We start from the raw sequence: 18,821 nt of genomic DNA on the forward strand, positions 1-18,821 counted from the left end.
TGAACCCCCCATCACCACCTCCTCAGGCAGAGAGCTCCATAGTCTCACTGCTCTTACTGTAAAGAATCCTCTTCTATGTTTGTGTACAAACCTTCTTTCCTGCAGACGCAGAGGATGTCCCCTCGTCACAGTCCTGGGGATAAATAGATGATGGGAGAGATCTCTGTACTGACCCCTGATATATTTATACATAGTAATTAGATCTCCCCTCAGTCATCTTTTTTCTAAAGTGAATAACCCTAATGTGGATAATCTTTCAGGGTACTGTAGTTGCCCCATTCCAGTTATTACTTTAGTTGCCCTCCTCTGGACCCTCTCCAGCTCTGCTATGTCTGCCTTGTTCACTGGAGCCCAGAACTGTACACAGTACTCCATGTGTGGTCTGACTAGTGATTTGTAAACTGGTAGGACTATGTTCTCATCACGAGCATCTATGCCCCTTTTGATGCAACCCATTATCTTATTGGCCTTGGCAGCAGCTGCCTGACACTGGCTTTTACTGCTTAGTTTGCTGTTCACTAAAATTCCTAGATCCTTTTCCATGTCAGTGTTACCCAGTGTTTTACCATTTAGTATGTACGGGTGACTTGCATTATTCCTTCCCATGTGCATAACCTTACATTTGTCAGTGTTAAACCTCATCTGCCACTTCTCTGCCCAAGCCTCCAGTCTATCCAGATCCCTCTGTAGTAGTATAGTGTCCTCTTCCGATAGACAGAATGAAAACATTTCCATGGCACTCTCGAAAAAGTAAATCAGAACACTACCTTTGATTTTCTTTTTTCGGGAGTGCCATGGAAATTTTTCCATTTTATTTTATTGGATGTTGGATCGCTTCCACAGCCGCTGGCACACAATTACTATTTTACCGCTGTGCTGCTCACATCAGTTGGAATTATCTAGATAGATAATAGATAATTAGATAATAGATAGATAATAAATATATAATATATAGATAGATAATTAGATAATAGATAAATACAGCGATAGATAGATTGATAATTAGATAATAGATAGATAGATAGATAAGAGATGGATAGATAATTTATAGATAGATAGAGGGATAGATGATAGATACATAAATAAATAGATATGGATAGATAGATAGAGTGACAGATAAAAGATAATAGATAGATAGAGCAATAGATAGAGTGATAGCTAAAAGATAGATAATAGATAGATAGATAGAAGGCCAGGTCTCTCTATATATATTGTATATACTTTGTATATTGCGAATTTTATTTTTATCTTAAAATATAATAAACTAGGAGACATATAAAGCAGACAGATAGCAGTAAAGTATATAAGATGGCAGTACTAAGCACTGGTGTCCTGTCTCCAATGTCCCCTCATCTCTCTGGATCCGGAGGAGCCGCGCCCCGCACCGCAGACGCCCGCTGCGCCCGACCCCGGGTCTCCTCGGCCGGGCAGGGGGCTCGCCGCTGAGGAGGCGCCACCTCCCGCCCCTGTCAGCAGGAGGAAGCACCGGCTGCACCTCCCCCTCCCCCTCCTCCTCCTCCCCAGCCCTGTGCCTGCCCGGCTGTCAGTGAGCAGTGAGGTGCCAGCCCGCAGCAGCATCACCGTCACCACCAGGATGGCAGAGCAGACCGAGTCCCCGGTGCACAGCCAGCCCCCGGCGCAGCCCCTCGGGTGGCCCATCTGCAGGGACAGCTACGAGCTCCAGGAGGTCATTGGTTAGTGCATGTCATCTCTTGTGTGTCCCGCAGTGTGTGTGCCAGCCGGGCATCTCTCAGGTGGCAGCGGAGCCCTAGGCCTCCCTGTGCCCGGCTGGCACTGCAGTCACGGGGTCTGTGCTATAGATACCCAGAGCAAGGGCTGAGAAAGTTCCCTTGCATCATCACTCCCCCCCGCAGCAGAGAGGTGTCCCCTGTCACTGTGTGCTTCCCCTTTAAGGTCACACCTACTACACCCAATCTCCCCGGGTCCCCTGTGTAGTCTCATCATCCTCATCACTGGGAGGCTGGGATCCAGGCACAGGAGACATTGGGTGATGGCCCTCAAGGACAGGGCGATGCTTGGTCATGCCGCCTTACAGCATCCTGTGGCATTTTACAACTTGGGTCATGTGCCCAGTGTACGGCCGGCCTAAGACGTAGAGTCCGTCTGTGCCAGGAAAGCCATCGCCTGTGATCAACCGATCCAGTCTCCGAATGAATGGGACGCGTTTTACAATGTTGCGATTCCTTTTCTGGTTTAGAATACGTAAATGGATGCAAACATTCGTCCACGTTAAAGGAGTATTCCGGTTCTGACAAATATAGGTTATTTATCGTATAATAAATAAAAAAAGTTCAATATAGTTTCTGTGTCACTGCTGGGTTTTTCAACATCTCTGCTTGCTGTCAGTCAACAGGAAACATCTGTTTAGGTCCTGATCACAGTTGGGCCTCGTTCGCACCTCTGTTTCTGGATCCGAGAGGCTGTTACGGCTCAGGGCGTTGACGTATCTTCTACTTCACCGTCCGATTTCCAGCAAAAGTGGCCAGACATAAACTGCTGCATGGAACCGTTTTCTTCCTGCCGAAACCCGAAATTGGCCGGATCACCTCCGGACCCCATTGCAGTCAATCCGTGAGATCAGGCAGGTTGCTCTGTGTCCGAACAGCCTTCCAGATCCACAAGCGGAGGTGTGAACGAGGCCTTACGTTTAAATTCCAGTTGACCGATCCAGCGCGCGGGGGGGCAGGCTACCGGTGCTCACCCAGATACGAATGAGATCCGGCAGAGATCCAGCCACTTCACGGCAAGTATGCCGGGGATCGGCAAGACAAAAACAGTTGCGTTCAGCGTTTTTTTGTTCAGCCAAATCCCGGCATATTTTCTGGGGAGCGTCCAGATCTCATTATGGTCAGCATGGATTCGGCGGGACATGGTTGTATCTGGCAGTGGCGAATACTGTGAGATCTGGTAGCCTGATCCTCAGCCGGAGCATGCTACCATAACTCATATGTAAGCGCTCATGCACACAACCGTATGTATTTAGCGGTCTACAAAACACGGATCCGCCAAAAATATGGATGACGTCCATGTGGCATCCATATTGCATCCATTTTTTTTGCGGATCCATTGTAACAATGCCCATCCTTGTCCGCAAAACGCCTATCCCTCCTGGGAGCAGCCTTCTCTCAGCTCAGCAAGCACAGCGCAGTACATTGGCATCGCGCTCAGCCCCATTTACTTCTGTAGGGCTGAGCTGGGCCTAGGCCGCGTGACCAATGAACATGTTGTCACATGGCCTAGGAAAAGCTGTGAGAAGGCCATGGCGCCCACAGGAGCACCAGTGTCTTCTCAAACAGCTGATCGGCGGGGGTCCCACACTGATCGGATACTGATGACCTATCCTGAGGTTAGGTCATCAGTATTAAAATTTTAAATAAAATCAATGTCAGAATTGCTGCTGTTTTTTCCGCCCTGAAGTTATATGTATCCCCAAAAAGTTGCCATCAATATCTAAGTTCTATAATATCCCATTAAGGGGTTAAAGGGGTATTTTTTATCTCAGACTTTGTTGGCATGTCTCCTCTAGGATATGCCATCAATGTCAGATAGGTGCATGTCTCACCTCTAGGACCTGCTCCTATATCCGGAACGCGGCATGCTTTCCATTCACTGCTATGGGACTTCCAAACTTAGCTGAGTGAGTGCCCTCGGCTATTTTGGCTAAATGGAGAGCACACTGCGCATGCGCGGCCACCTCTCCATTCACCGCATTGTGACTGCTGGAAATAACAGAGCTACCAGCCAGCTATTTTCAGAACTCCCATAGCGGTGAACGGAGGGTGGCCACGCATGCACGGTGCGCTCCCCTTCACTTCAATGGGGAATATAGAAAATGATATGCCATGGATGTGTGAGATGGGCCAACCCCTTTAATAAACCATCTGCGTCATTAAAATTCCTTTGCTTATTTTTTTGATAAGAATTTTAAAACATGTCCAGTAATTGTTTCCAATCACTAAGGGAATTCAGGTATTTTATTATATTTTTTTCCCTACTACAGACGCAATGATTATTGAGGTCGTTATTGATCATCCCTTCCCTAATTGCTGGTGACTATACATTGTAACGTATAATTCATAGTGAGCGTGCTGGTTATGGATGTCCTCACAGGTATATAATGATAAATAATGTTTATTCATTGGGGGTAATTAATCAGTAGGGTTATATTTAAAGTCAGTCTTGCTGGAGTCTGTGTTTGTGTACTTTATGCCACATTTATCAAATGTCGCATGCTTGATAAATTTGTCTTCAAGCTTACCCGAGTTTACAAAAAAAGTTTGCATAATGGCTGAGCTTCTTTTTACATTCACAGCTGTGAAGGAACAGATGTTTTTTGTGCTTGTTCAGCATATTATTCCTTGTTTCAGTTACACAGCTAGATGCATTTCACTCAGAAGCAGGGGGGATGCATTTCACTCAGCAGCAGGGGGGATGCATTTCACTCAGCAGCAGGGGGGAGTCTCCCTTCTGTGAATTTTGCCAGCACTGTATTGTTGTGGCTCAGGATATCAGCTAGCTCTGACACGCTCCCGTTTCAAGTGAGCTGGCTTTTCAGTCTCTGTTACTAGGAGTGGGTCTCACCTGACAACAGATAGTGGACTGCAAGTTAGGTTTGTGACTTTTTTTCAGGTGGATGCAGGCAGTTTTATTTAAATAAAGTGATTTAGAAATTTGTTAATTACACCATTCGCTGTTAAAGGGGTTGTCCGGGTTCAGAGCTGAACCCGGACATCCCTCCATTTTCACCCCGGCAGCCCACCTGACAGAAGCATCGGAGCAGTTCATGCTCTCCTTTGCCCTGCGCTAAATCGCGCAGGGAAAAGGCATTTTTTGGAGATCCGGTGACGTACCGGGGCTCTCCATGGGGCTGCCAGGAACCCCGGTGACGTCACCGGCACTGATGGGCGGGATTTAGCGCAGTCCTAGCCGCACTAAAGCCCGCCCATCAGAGCCGGTGATGTCACTGAACACACTGCCGGGCAGAAGTTTCCGCCCGGCAGTGTGTTATTGAAAACAAAAGAGCCAATGCCCTGTGCGATTTAGCGCAGGGCAAGAGAGCGCATCGGAGCATGCCGAGGGGAAAATAAGGGTATGTCCGGATTCAGCTCTGAAACCGGACAACCCCTTTAAGCTGAATGAATGAATTCACCATGAAAGAGTGGAGCATTGGAGCTTTTAACTAACTCTCCAATGATCTCCTTTGCCCTGCGCTGAATAGCGCAGGAGAAGGGCTGTTTGTTTACATTTGGACACTGCTAGGCAGAGGCTTCCGCCTAGCAGTGATCCCAGTGACAGCACCGGCTCTAATGGGTGATCTTTAGTGCTGCCCTAGCCTGTAAATACAGGCTATAGTAGTGAAAAGACTGCCGATTAGTGCTGGTGACGTCACCGGGCTCACTGCTGGGCGGAAGCCTCTGCCTAGCAGTGTCCAAATGTAAACAAACACCCCCTGTCCTGCAGAGAAAGGGGGAGCATCGCAGCGTTAGCGTGAGTAAGTTAACTCATGGAGAGCCCGGTACATCACCGGATCTCAAGAAAATTCCCTTGACCTGCGCGATTCAGCGCAGGGGAAGGAGGAGCATCGGAACGTGAAAAACTCAGATGCTCCACTCATTCGTAGTGAACGAGTGCAGATCGGGTTGTGTCCGGGTTCACCCCCTTTAAAGGAAATTAAATTGTGTGAAAGTAAAGTGACTCTTTAAACCTAACAACTTTGTCTAGAAAAGCTACTCCAGTTTTCCTACTCCATCCTTCTACTGAAGTGAGATAAATCTGGAGTGAAACCCATTAACCTAGCTAAGCACACAAACAGTTTTATGCAAGTGAGCCCAAAAAATTGCAAAAGCTCAGTTTTGAGACTGTTTGAAGCCAGAATGCTGGAGTGAAGGCACTGAATCGAATACAGGATATATTTATCTTTTCAGACATTTTTATTGCTTCAAATCATTTATTAAATGAAGCAATTTTATAAAAAGTCTCGAATAAAAACAGACAACACAGGAGCCCTTTTATTGTGATCGGTGGGGGTCCCACTGTGGACAGGTGATAAGTTTTCATTCTTTGACAACCCCTTTAATCAGGGGCAGGTGGTTCACATTGATATGTGTCAAGAAGAGGAGGTTGGCAGCTGGGACCAGCATCGGATTGGCCCACCAGAGTACCAGAAGATCCTATGGTGGGCTCATCATCTGATGCCATAGTGGGCACCAAAGGTCCAGTGAGCAAGAAAATCAGAGCTACCTTTGGAGACCATAAATTGCCACTAGTGTCTATTTCTTTTAATCAAAACCTATTAGACTTTGATGATATGGGGGTTGAACCCCGAGAATAGTTTTCCTCGGTTAGACCTAAGGCACCCCATTCTGACTCGGGCAGGGACCCACAGCAGGATCATGGCTTTATTGAGGGGCCACGAGAGAAAGGGGGTTTTGGTTTGAATATGTATTATGTTTGCGCTTATCTAGTCCATGAAGTGGACATGGTGGAGGAGAAGATGAAGAAATTTAACGATATCGATGAGAGGGCCGGGGGGGGGGGGGGTCGTTCATCTGCTTCTGTGTGGCCCTGTGATCTCTGCAGTGGCTCTACAATGCTACATATGAAGATTACAAAATCTGGACAGTGCCCGGGAATCCCCTTTATTTTTTTACTACAGATGTAGCATTTGCCATTTTTACAGACGGCATGATACTCCTCTTGAGGGTAGGTTTTAGGCCCCGTGCCCCATGCACACAAATACATTTTTGGTCCACGTTTTTTGCGGATTGGATGCGGACCCATTCATTTCAACGGCTCCGCAAAAAATACGGACAGCACTGTGCTGTCTGCGTCCATATGTCTGTTCTGCAGTCCGGCAAAAAAGATAAAGCATCCTATTCTTCTCCGTTTTGCGGACAAGAATAGGCCTTGTTTCAATGGATCCGCAAAAAACAGATGAAACACAGACGTCACACGTACGTCATCCGTATTTTTTGCAGACCGCAAAGTACATACGGTTGTGTGAATGAACCCTAAATAACACAAATAGCGCCTCTGCAGTGCCCCCACAGGGCAAATGAAGCATTACACTATTTCCAGAAATCAATGTTCTGTGGCGGATGTGACAAGTCCTCCAGGGCAAGGGCAGCTCTTGTCCCAAAGGCTTATAGTTTTAAGTGATCGAAACAGGAGGTGACAACCGATGACAATGTAGCTTTTTGTAGCCATTTTTCTGTACAGTGAAGTTCTGTAAGGTGAGTTACAGCCTGTAGTATTCCTCACCGCTGAGGAGTACTAACGTTACACACCGGTGTACCACTTGGCAATGGACCAAAATTGATTCATACAGAATGTCCCATTGTCTTATAATGATGAGTTGTGCCAAAAGACAAACTCAGGTCTGCTGCATTAACCCTTCAGTCTGCTACACCTGTATGTCCAATACCTCTTCTGTCCATCCTCTGTGTGCCTTGTAGACTCCATACATGATTTAGGATGATACATCCTGTGATGCGTTTCTGCAGTCCGTGCAGCATACAATGTATCGCCATATAATGATACATAAGCAATAGGTCACATTACGGCTCCGGAGCCGCGAGCGCAGTCGGGTGGATGCATTTTGGTTGTAAATGACAGTCTGCCTCCCCAAAAGATGTCATTTTTGCAGTACTGGACATCAGTCAGTCTCCTGTATGAAAGGTCCAGCAGGTTCGTGCGCGGTAACGGGTTTCAGTAGCAGTTTTGAATAATGTCTTACCGCCGTTTAATTGAGATATCGCTTTCTCAGTTCCTGGGTTGAATCCCCTGAAGACTGATAGGCCAGAAGCAGCGTGGCCTATATTTAGCTGTGTCGCTACCATGGAGTATATAGCGGAGTGATGATTGTATATATACCATTATATATCTATATGCCCCATGCATGAAGCAGGGCTGCACAGAAAGGATTCGATACATTGTTTCTTGTGTTTTCTTACAGCAAGTTTATTGGTAAAACATTTCTCTCTGGTCGCACAGCCACGTTCTGGAGCTTGCACATCTGTACTTCTCCATTTTCTCCACTTTCTCTATTATCTAGGTTGCAATCTGAATAGAGCGCCCTTTATGACGTTTAGGAAGCTTTTGTTTCCTATAGCGGAGGCTGAGTTTTATACGTTTTATATTAGAGAAAGAGGAAATTAAAAGTAAGGTTTTAAAGGGACTCAATACTTTAAAGGGGTTCTTCAGTTTGTTTTAACTGATGATCTATTCTCTGGATAGATCATCAGCATCTGATCGGCGGGGATCTGACACCCGGGACCCCTGCCGATCAGCTGTTTGAGAAGGAGGGGAGCACTGCGGCCTTCTCACTGTTTATTGCAGGCCCAGTGACGTCACAACTAGTATCAACTAGCCTGGGCGGGGCTAAGCTCTGTTCACTTGAATGGAGCTTAGCCCCGCCCAGGCCAGTGATACTAGTTGTGACGTCACTGGGCCTGCGGTAAACAGTGAGAAGGCCGCAGCGCTGCTGGAGCGCCGCTGCCTTCTCAAACAGCTGATCGGCGGGGGGTCCCGGGTGTCAGATCCCCGCCGATCAGATGCTGATGATCTATCCAGAGGATAGATCATCAGTTAAAACAAACTGCAGAACCCCTTTAAAGAGGACCCGTCTCCTCTCCTGATATGTCTGCTGGCATTCCACATTTAATAAAAATCCTGGAGCTTGTGTTATTCCTACTAGAAGTTTATGAATAGGGATGAGCAAACTTGTGTTTTCAAATTCGTCAAACAAGGTTTGGGTTCGGTAAGAATCCCGTTATGGATTCCGCTAACTTATGGTCCGTGGCAGCGGAATCCATAACGGAATTTTTACATAACCCGAAAACACAAGTTCACTCATCCCAGTTTATAAACAAATTGCTAATAGTCTGCAATATGGGTCAAACTGGGTGTCACCAGTTGGGGGGGTGTCCTTGCCCAGTCTGACATTATCCAATTAGTGCTGCCAGTGTCAGACTGCGCAGGGACACCCCCCCCCCCAACAGGTAATACGTATTTGGACTGTAATGGCAAACTACTGGCAATACACTCATAAATAAACGTCTAGTAGGAATAACAGAGGGATGGCACAAAACAGTTGTATGAAAAATTGAAGAGATGATCCAGTATTGTTATTACATGGCGAATGCAAGCAGTTAGTGCAGCGTACCAGGCCACAGGGGTGTAGTGAGTGAGTGAGAGTGGTGGTGTGCCGAATGGGTGCAGTAGTTGTACTCACTTTTCTGTAGCTCCCTGGGCCGGCGTGCAGTGGAGGGGAAGACAGCACGAAATCCTCCGGGGCACTCTCTATTGCAGGGAACATCAACATGATCCTGATCTGTCTGACAAATGCCATCAGTTTGCATACATTTTGACGGATCCGGCAGGCAGTTCCGGCGACGGAAGTGCCTGCCGGAATCCTCTGCCGCAAGTGTGAAAGTACCCTTAGCCACCTATTCACAGTCAGTCTCCATTAACCCCTCAATGATCAGCCTGAAAAGACCTTAATGGCCAGACACTTTTAGCATATGTGGTGGTTTAACGGTTGTACCTTTTTTGTTGGACTACCAAAATAATTTTGTGACCTTTCTTTTACGTGACACATTGAGCTATTTATTAATATGTTTTTTGGCATTCTCTTTATTCTTTTTTTTAGCTTTATTGGTCGAAGACTTTGTTATTTGGGGAAAGCCGATCAGGGTCTCATAAAAGCCAGGAGCTTTTGTATGGTATGCCCAAGACACATGACCGCCACTTCCGCTATTCACTACATGGCGCTCATTGAGATCCATGCACCGAGCAGAGGACAGGACAGAAGTGGCAATAACCGGCTTCTCTCTTCTCACGCTCGCAGGCTGTGACTGACAGCCGGGGACCTGACCTGTTCCTGCTAGATTTCAGGATTAAAGCTCTGTACCAAGCACCATACATGTGTGGCACTTGGTGGTAAGGGGGGTAAAATGAAGGCAAGCTATTCTGGCATGCTGTCACCCCTGTAGGAGCTGTAATGGCAGCGGTATATGGTAATATATATCCTCTCCTGACATGTCTCTCTTAGTAACTACTTGCTAGAAGTTATGAATGAATTGCTGAGAGCCTTCAGTAAAGGTACAGTTGGGTGTCACCAGTTGGGGGCGTGTCCTTGCACTGTCTGACACCAACAGCTCTGATTGGATAGTCACACACACCCGCCACTGGTTACACCCAGCAGTACCTTAACTGCAGATTGCTGGAATTGTATTTGTAAACTTTTAGCAGGAATAATAAAGGAATGGCATATCCCAGAGTCATAAGAAAAGATGCTCCAGAATTGGTATTACATGGAGACTGCAGAGAGACGTATTTCAGGAGAAGTGACAGCCCCTTCTTTTCCAGATTGTCTCTGCTGGTCTCAAGCCCAGGACCTGCTGTATGGGAGGCAGACGCCTTACCAGAGGGGCATTCTTTGACTAAAAACCTCAAAAGTATTCTTCCAATGTAAAATGTACTGACATCTACAGATACATCCATATGCACTCTGATCATCATCTTACTGATGACCTATGCAACCCCTGGGTCCCCCACTGAACAGCCGTTTGAGAAGGCAGCGGCGCTTGCGGTAGTACTAGGTCGTGTGCTGTCACGGTCTTCGGTCACGTGGCTCAGACCCATTGAAGTGAATGGGGCTGGGATGCGATACCGAGCACAGCCACTATACAATGTATGGCGCTGTACTTAGTGAGGAAGGAGAAGGCCGTAGTGCTACTGAGAATCCCAATGCCTTCTCAAAGAGTTAAATACTGATGACTGATGAGGATAGGTCATCAGTAAAAACACTTGGAAAACCCCCTTAAGGATAACAGGAAAAGTATCTTTTATTTAGTGATTACTAAATATTTAATGGCGCACAATAAATTACTACAAACACAGTGGGGGAGATTTATCAAACTGGTGTAAAGTAGAACTGGCTTAGTCGCCCATAGCAACCAATCAGATTCCTCCTTTCATTTTCCAAAGGAACTGTGAAAAATGAAAGGTGGAATCTGATTGGTTGCTATGAACAACTAAGCCACTTCTACTTTACACCAGTTTGATAAATCTCCCACAGTGTGTGTGTGTGTATATATACAGAGGGCACTACTGGCGGGCATTATATGTAAAGAGGGCACTACAGGGGGCATAATATCTGCTGGAGGCACTGCAGGAGGGCATTATAACTATCGAGGCCTAAATGGAAGGTACTACTGAGTGGGTCTGGGACCTGAATGGCCATAAGAAGGCCTTATTAATACATAGGTGTGTTCTGTGTGTCAGATTATGTAGATGAGACATCAACTGTAAGTCACTGAGTGGGATAAATGGAATTATTACTGACCGGGACGGGACCTAAATAGGTATGGTAATGGTGGAGTGGTATTATTTGGCCTTTATATAGTGGTCTTGTTGGTAATATTGGTCTAAGTATACTGTGGAGCGTGGTGCTTTAAAAAAAGAGTGTATCCATGGGTTAGGGGTTCCATTGATAGGGACAGCACCCAAAAATTACCAGGCATGTGACTGTAGAATTAATGATACAAGATCAGATAGCATTTGGCATATAAATAAAGTCATTTAACATCATGATGAACTGCTGAATGTAGAGGCTGATTGGAAGTTGCAGGTAACTAGTGTATATTGATACATTTGAGGTTTAATCTAAGAATATGCATACAGAGAAAAACCCATGAGCAAGTGACCGATATGAATATATACAGCATTCAGATAGAGACCGTTCAAGTGAAGTGGGATGGAACATGCGCAGAGCTCCTCCCGATATGAGCCTGTTTGCTCATATCGCAGGTGTTTGCGCAGGCTATTTACTGAGATTGCACCAGCGAGTTCCAGCACCACTCTTACCATGACTCTATTAGCGCTATAAGACATTGCACAGGATTTGTACAGGGAGATTTTAATTAGGGTACTTTCACACTAGCGGTTTTCTTTTCCGGCACTGATTTCTGTCCTAGGGGCTCAATACCGGAAAATAACTGATCAGTTTCATCCCCATGCATTCTGAATGGAGAAAAATCCGATCAGGATGTCTTCTGTTCAGTCAGTGAACGGCGTTTTGGACAGAGGAAAGACATGCTGCGGTATTATCTCCGTCCAAAATTCCGGATCAGTTGCCGGAATGCCGGATCCGAAATTAATTTACATTGAAAGGCATTAGTGCCGGATCCGGCATTAAAAAAACCGCAATGCCGGATCCATCCTTTTGGTATGCGCATGTGCAGACCGGTAAAAATGTGAAAAAAAAATATATAACGGATCCGTTTCTTCGGATGACATCGGAAAGACGGATCCGTTCTTGCAATGCATTTGTAATACGGATCCACATCCAAATGCTGTCTGTTTGCAGGCAGATTGCTGGATCTGGCAGGCAGTTCCGGCGATGGAACTGCTTGCCGGATCACTCTGCCGCAAGTGTGAAAGTAGCCTAAATTTTGTTAAGTTTTGGGTGTTTATCATTCTAATAAAAGTTAAGTTTAAAAAAAAAATAGGTCAAAAACAGGGGTTGTCTTTTTCTAATAATGAAAAGAAACTTTTAAAACAAAAAACAAAACAAAAAAAACAGGGGTTCTTTATAGCTTTTTAAGCTATTTCGTATCCACTTGCAGAGCTCAGTTGGCACAAAAGATTATGAAATCACTGTGTGGTGTTTGTGATTTTACATAGGACTTACAGTACCTGCCAGATGAGGAGTCAGTATATGATGAGACTTACAGTTCTGTCCTAGGAATCCTTGCTTCAATACAGGAAAAAAGCACGGATTCTGTTCATGCCACATTTCTGAGTCACTAAATGACCATATACCTGTGCACATATACAGTATGTGTGTATATAGGTGACCTGGAATATTAGAGGACTGGAAATGAGACATTTTAAGCAGTGATGTGACATGAACTCTCTGCAAGTTAAACTTGTCAAAATATTTGCTTTCTCACCTTTGAGCTAAAGCCTTGAAGTTCTTATTTTAGCACAGATCTGTAAGTGAACATTCTGCTCCTCTCCTTGAGTATATTGGGAGGCACAGAGGTTTGAGGCATAGGGGCGTTTTACAGAGGAAATGCCTCATTCCTGGTCATAGGCCTGAAGCTCATTTGTCGGCTGATCAGATCTTTACAGGGGTTGTCCCATGAAAACATATTCTACATTTTTCAAACCAGCTTCTGGATTTAAATACTTTTCTAATTGCATGCGATTTAAAATGTAGTATAGCCAGTGAGCTATTCACTAAAATGTATCTGTATAGCGCCACCTGCTGTTTGTTCTTTTCCTTACTTTTTTTGTCCACCTCTATGAGGTGGACGCACATGCTCAGTTCCTTCCTTAAACTGCCTCCAGCTGGGTTTTCTTTTTGAAGCTGTGACAGTTACAGGGAGAGGGCTTGAGCAGAAAGGACATGCCCTCTGAGAAGGGACATAGCCTCGAGAAATGACACGCCAATTAGCTGCCAGCTTAAAATAAATGTAGCAGAGCAATTGTAACAATGAATGGGGAGATCTCTGGATCCATGTGAGGTACAGGGCTGGTTCTAGCTTTGTTAGAAATAGGGTTGTCACGATCAGTGGTGTATCTTGGTTTTGTGCTGCCCTAGGCGAGACTAAACTCGGGCACCCCCCTAACGCGCGGACGCAAAAGGCAGGGGAGGTCGGGAGGAAGTCAGGAGGAGGAGGAAGTAAGTCTTTCAACTCCTTCACTATGTGGCGCCGGCGATGCCGCTCGCATAGTGAAGGATCGGATCGGACAAGGGGCAAAAAAAAAAATATTTTGCATATTGTGTAACTATCACTAAGCAAACAAGGCATTTTGCCGCCCCATTGGCAAGTGCCGCCCTAGGCAAATGCCTTGTTTGCCTTGTGATAGATACACCCCTGGTCACGATACCAAAATTTTGATTCGATTTCGATACCATAAAAAAGTATTGCAATACTCAATACCATTCAATACCACGCGAAAAAAATAATACACGAAAAAAGCCATGTGCATTCCGCATTTTATGGAACGGCCGGCCCTTAATCGAACAGTCCTATTGTCACGGACGTTCTTGCGAAATGTGGCAGGAGATCGGTGAGACTGGCAACACGTGGTTTGATCTGACAGGTTTTCTGTTTGGATCAAATTACGTCTGTGTTGTTTCTGGTGCTTGTCACACCTTCTTCCCCCAGGTGTGGCTATTATGGTCATTTAACCTTCTCTATTTATAGTTGGTTCTCCCACTATGCTGTGTGGTTTATAGCCTCAGTTTGAGTTATGGATAGCTGGTGTGTGGATCTCAGCTGAGTTCCTGGTGCTGCCATAGCCACTTATAGTTAAGTGTTTTCTTTCCCTTTTGTATTTTGCTTGGGTTATTTTGTGTGTTGCATTTCCCTGTCATTTGTGTTAAGGCCTGAGGGAGACTCCTGTTCGTCCTTCCTTTTGGAGGAACAGGTTGTCTCAGTCCTGACATTAGTACCAGGGTCCTATAGGGTGAGTTAGGACATTAGGTATTCCTGTGTATGAATTCACCTACCTCTGGGGTCTGTTCATACTGGTAGTTAGTCAGGACTTTGATTAGGGTTTTAGTAGGAGGTGTCCACCTCCTTTCCCTAGTTTCCAGGCCTTATTCCCTCACCCCTTTCCCTCCTATGTTCAGTGTGGTGTTTCCCTCCCAAACCCGAACGTGACACCTATGCTATTTTTTGGGGGGACAAGGTGACTAAAAAATGGCGAATCGCCCGTTTTTTTTTTTCGGTTGCAGCATTCGCCGCATAGGAGATATTTTTTTATATTTTAATAGTTTGGACTTTTCGGACGTGGCGATATGTACCTTACCATGTTTATTTATTTATTGTTTATATATTTTATATGTAAAATTGGGAAAGGGGGTGATTTATACTTACCGTAATATTTTGCTGTTTTTTTTTTACTTTTTTATTTTTACTTGTTAACTATTTTCCCCTTAGGGGCTAGAACCTGGGATCTTTTCATCCCTTGTCCTATTCACCCTGATAGAGCTCTATTAGGGTGAATATGACTTCACACTCTCCCTGCTGCCCTGTGCATAGTACATACAGCAGCAGGGAGCTTACCATGGCAGCCAGGGCTTGAGTAGCGTCCTGGCTGCCATGGTAACCGATCAGAGCCCCAGGATTACACTGCTGGGGCTCCGATCACAACTGCCACTGCAACACCAATGAGAAGGAGGGGAGGGGACCCTGTATCCACTGCACCATTGATTTGATACTGTGGGGAGGTTGGGGGTGCACTGCGCCACCAATGATTTAATACTGGGGGGGGGGCGCACTGTGCCACCAATGTTTTTAAACCATTAATACAAATACAGGAAGCTGGTGCCGGCACCCGACCTCTATGACAGGGAGCTGCGATCAGCGTCAGTTAACCCCCAGCTGCGTCACCTGAAGGTTTAACTGCCGCATATCGCAGCTGCCTGTCATAGAGGTCGGGTGCCGGCTATGTGATTCTACCGCTGGCACCCGCCTCCTGTTTTTGCATTAATGGTTTAGGTATCATCATTGATGGCACAGTGGCCACAGCCGCTCCCCTCCTCCGCCCCTCTCTCTCCTCAGCGGCAGCAGCAGCACAGGGGGAGGGAGGGAGTGCCTTCTTCTCCCCTGTGCTGCTGAGGGAACATGGAGCGTGCTGAGAGTAGCAAGCTCCATGTTCTCTGATACTATGCTGCGGTATCGGTAAATGGCAAATCCCAGTATCGAATTGATACCGGTACAAAAGTATCGATTGGGTATCGATAATTTGATACCTGGTGCAACCCTAGTTAGAAAGAGACTGTGATGTGCTATGATATCTGACTTAATTAATCATGGGATACCCCTTTTAATGCATAAACAAGACTGCAAAAAATGTGCATCTGTGTGAGGATGAATGATTATAGTAACGATGGCTTATTCTCCATTCATTTTATATGAATGCCGATCAACTTGTATGCTTGTATATTTCCCCCGTGTAAAAGAATACTAATAGTTTGTACACTTATGGTATTTTCCATTCTGATTGGCATGCATTAATACCTTAGATTCCATTAAAAGTGTTGTGCAAGAATGTTTTTTTTGGGGGCAAACCGCTCCGCTCCCCCCACTTTGCAGGACTTACTTACCTGCTTCCCGGTGCTGGCTCCCCGCTCTTTCTCCTCAATCCTTGGATGCTTATCTAGGCTCCCTTACTGTAAACATCTGGTTTGAGACCAGATCCTCTTAGAGATCCCCATGAGACCATATGTCATGATTTAAGGGGGGACGGTCAAACCAGATGTTTACTGTAAGGGAGCCCAGCAGGGCATTGAAGATCTGGAGGAGAAGGAGCGGGGAGCAGGTAGGTAAGCTTCCCTTTACAGGTCCCGCCCAGTGAGGGAGTTTTTCGAGGGGTTTTTCCATTCTTGCACAACCCCTTGAAGGTCTTTTACCATAGGAAGACAAACTGCCCGTAACGAGCACTGGTCAACAGGTGAGTGGGAGCAGTATACAAACAAAGCTGCTGCACAGTAGATGAAGCTTTCCGTAATGATTCCAGCATTGGTGGGGGAGCAAGATGTTGGACCCCCCCCCCCCCCCCCCCCGATCCCCACATCCATATCATAATATCGAAAAACACCTTTAAGGAGTTAATATCTAAATAGGGCAGGTAAAAATACATGTTTATTATAATAGTTGTATATGTAAGGGTACTTTCACACTTGCGTTGTTTGATTCCGGCAGGCAGTTCCGTTGCCTGAACTGACTGCCTGATCAGGCAAACTGTATGCAAACGGATGTCATTTTTTCTGACTGATCAGGCATTTTTCTGACTGATCAGGATCCTGATCAGTCATAAAAATGCCTGATCAGTCAGAAAAATGCATTGCAATACCGGATCAGTTTTTCCGGTGTCATCAGGCAAAACGGATCCGTTTTTTTTTTTTTTTCATTTTTAAAGGTCTGCGCATGCGCAGACCGGAATGACGGATCCGGCATTCCGGTATTTTGAATGCCTGATCCGGCACTAATGCATTCCTATGGAAAAAAATGCCTGATCAGGCATTCAGGCAAGTCTTCAGTTTTTTTCGCCGGAGATAAAACCGTAGCATGCTACGGTTTTCTCTTTTGCCTGATCAGTCAAAACAACTGAACTGAAGACATCCTGATGCAAACTGAACGGATTACTCTCCATTCAGAATGCATGGGGATATGCCTGATCAGTTATTTTCCGGTATAGAGCCCCTGTGACGGAACTCTATGCCGGAAAAGAAAAACGCAAGTGTGAAAGTACCCTTACTCAATTAGTTTCCATGTGGGCCTGCGATATTTTTTCATACATTTTTTTACTATATGAGAAGTGCCAGGAGGGCAGACAACCAGACGTGACCTTTCCTATGGATGAGCACTTGTGCAGCATCAAAGAATATTGCAGATTAATTAGGGCTTTATCCGAGTAGCCACTTCAAACATATCCTCCTAAACAACTTCTCTCCTCCGGCTACTGTTCACATGACTTTACTGTAGAGTCAGTCTGACTGTGCACTCGCATCACTCTCCTACTGTCAAAATGCAAATGTGTCCAGAAAGTTCCAGCTCTCCGTGTAGTATGTGAATGTGTCATTGGAGAATGATCCAGTTATTATATTAAGCATTTGTTTTACAATTATCGGTGGTGTTATTTCCATGTTATTACGTATATTTAAAAAATAAATAATAATACAAAAATCTTTTACTTTTCAGCCTGACCACTGTGCTGAAGAATAGACTGCCTGTTCTGTAGAGATCATTTCCCAGCAGTCATGTAATTAACAATGCAGGCAGGATTACAATGAATGATAACAGATAGATAGATAGATAATGCAGGATCCACTATTAGTAATAGGCAATAGGGACAACTCAGCTTCTCCCCCTCGCTGCACAGTGACCTTTGCATAGTTCACGGAGCATGCCCACAGCACTGTCCTATAGAAGTCAATGAGTCATCGCAATCTCCAGGTCACTATGTCCATGCGAACATCTTAGAACACTGTTAAACGGGGTTATTCGGGAAATGCTAATAATGGCCTATCCTCAGGATAGGTCATCAATGCCACATCAGCTGGGGTCCAAGTCCTGCTCCCCTGCCGATCAGCCGTTTCAGGGAGCTGCTGCGCTCACCGAAGCTCTGGTGAGGGATGCAGGCTCCCAGCAGCAGGAACACATCGGAGCCCTTTTGCACCACCGTCAAGGTATCTCAGCAGTGGCATGGGTCCTACCACTAAACTACCTACGGAGTGTGAACACGGTCTGAGAGGTGCTAAGATACAACTTACAGCCAAGCTCCCACATACCTCCATAGTGACATCACTCAGGCAGTGGGAGAGATGATAAGGCTGTAAGCCCCACCCATAACAGGCCATGTGACACAGGCTGCCAGGTGCAACGGTGGTGCAAAAGGGCTCAGATGTGTTCCTGACTGGAGTACATTGGCTAAAGTCTCAGTTCCTAACATCAGCATGAGGGATCAGCCAGTGTTGTCAGTTGCATATCATTGTGGTGCACCTTTCGCAGTGATTTATGTATTTTTATATTTGCATCCACACACTACTCCATCTTGTGTAGGATGCCATTGTGGTGCATGTGGTCCGCTGCCGACATCCTCCATTGTATGCATTTTTGCTGGGGATTGCCGCTAGCAACGGATCACATGCCCCCCCGGTTATAAACACGCCACAGTGTTTGGGGTTTTTGAGCATTTCCTCCCATTTAGACCACTTTATTTCAGCTATTTTTCTTAATATTACTGCACACTTTTATTCGAAAGCTCCAATGGACAAA

The 18,821-nt window shown here is 45.7% G+C and overlaps 1 protein-coding gene across 2 annotated transcripts in view; it reads left to right on the forward strand.

Moving 5' to 3' along the window:
* Window positions 1-1,542: 1,542 nt before the first annotated feature.
* STK39 (serine/threonine kinase 39) overlaps window positions 1,543-18,821 on the forward strand; it is a 347,782-nt gene continuing 330,503 nt past the window's right edge. For both annotated transcript variants that reach the window (XM_044303626.1, XM_044303627.1), the window contains exon 1: window positions 1,543-1,694. In XM_044303626.1, coding sequence (XP_044159561.1) covers window positions 1,595-1,694 — 100 coding nt within the window. In that variant the 5' untranslated portion in view covers window positions 1,543-1,594. The remainder of the gene's footprint in view (window positions 1,695-18,821) is intronic.

This window comes from Bufo gargarizans, chromosome 8 (genome assembly GCF_014858855.1).
Source record: "Bufo gargarizans isolate SCDJY-AF-19 chromosome 8, ASM1485885v1, whole genome shotgun sequence".
NCBI lineage: Eukaryota > Metazoa > Chordata > Amphibia > Anura > Bufonidae > Bufo > Bufo gargarizans.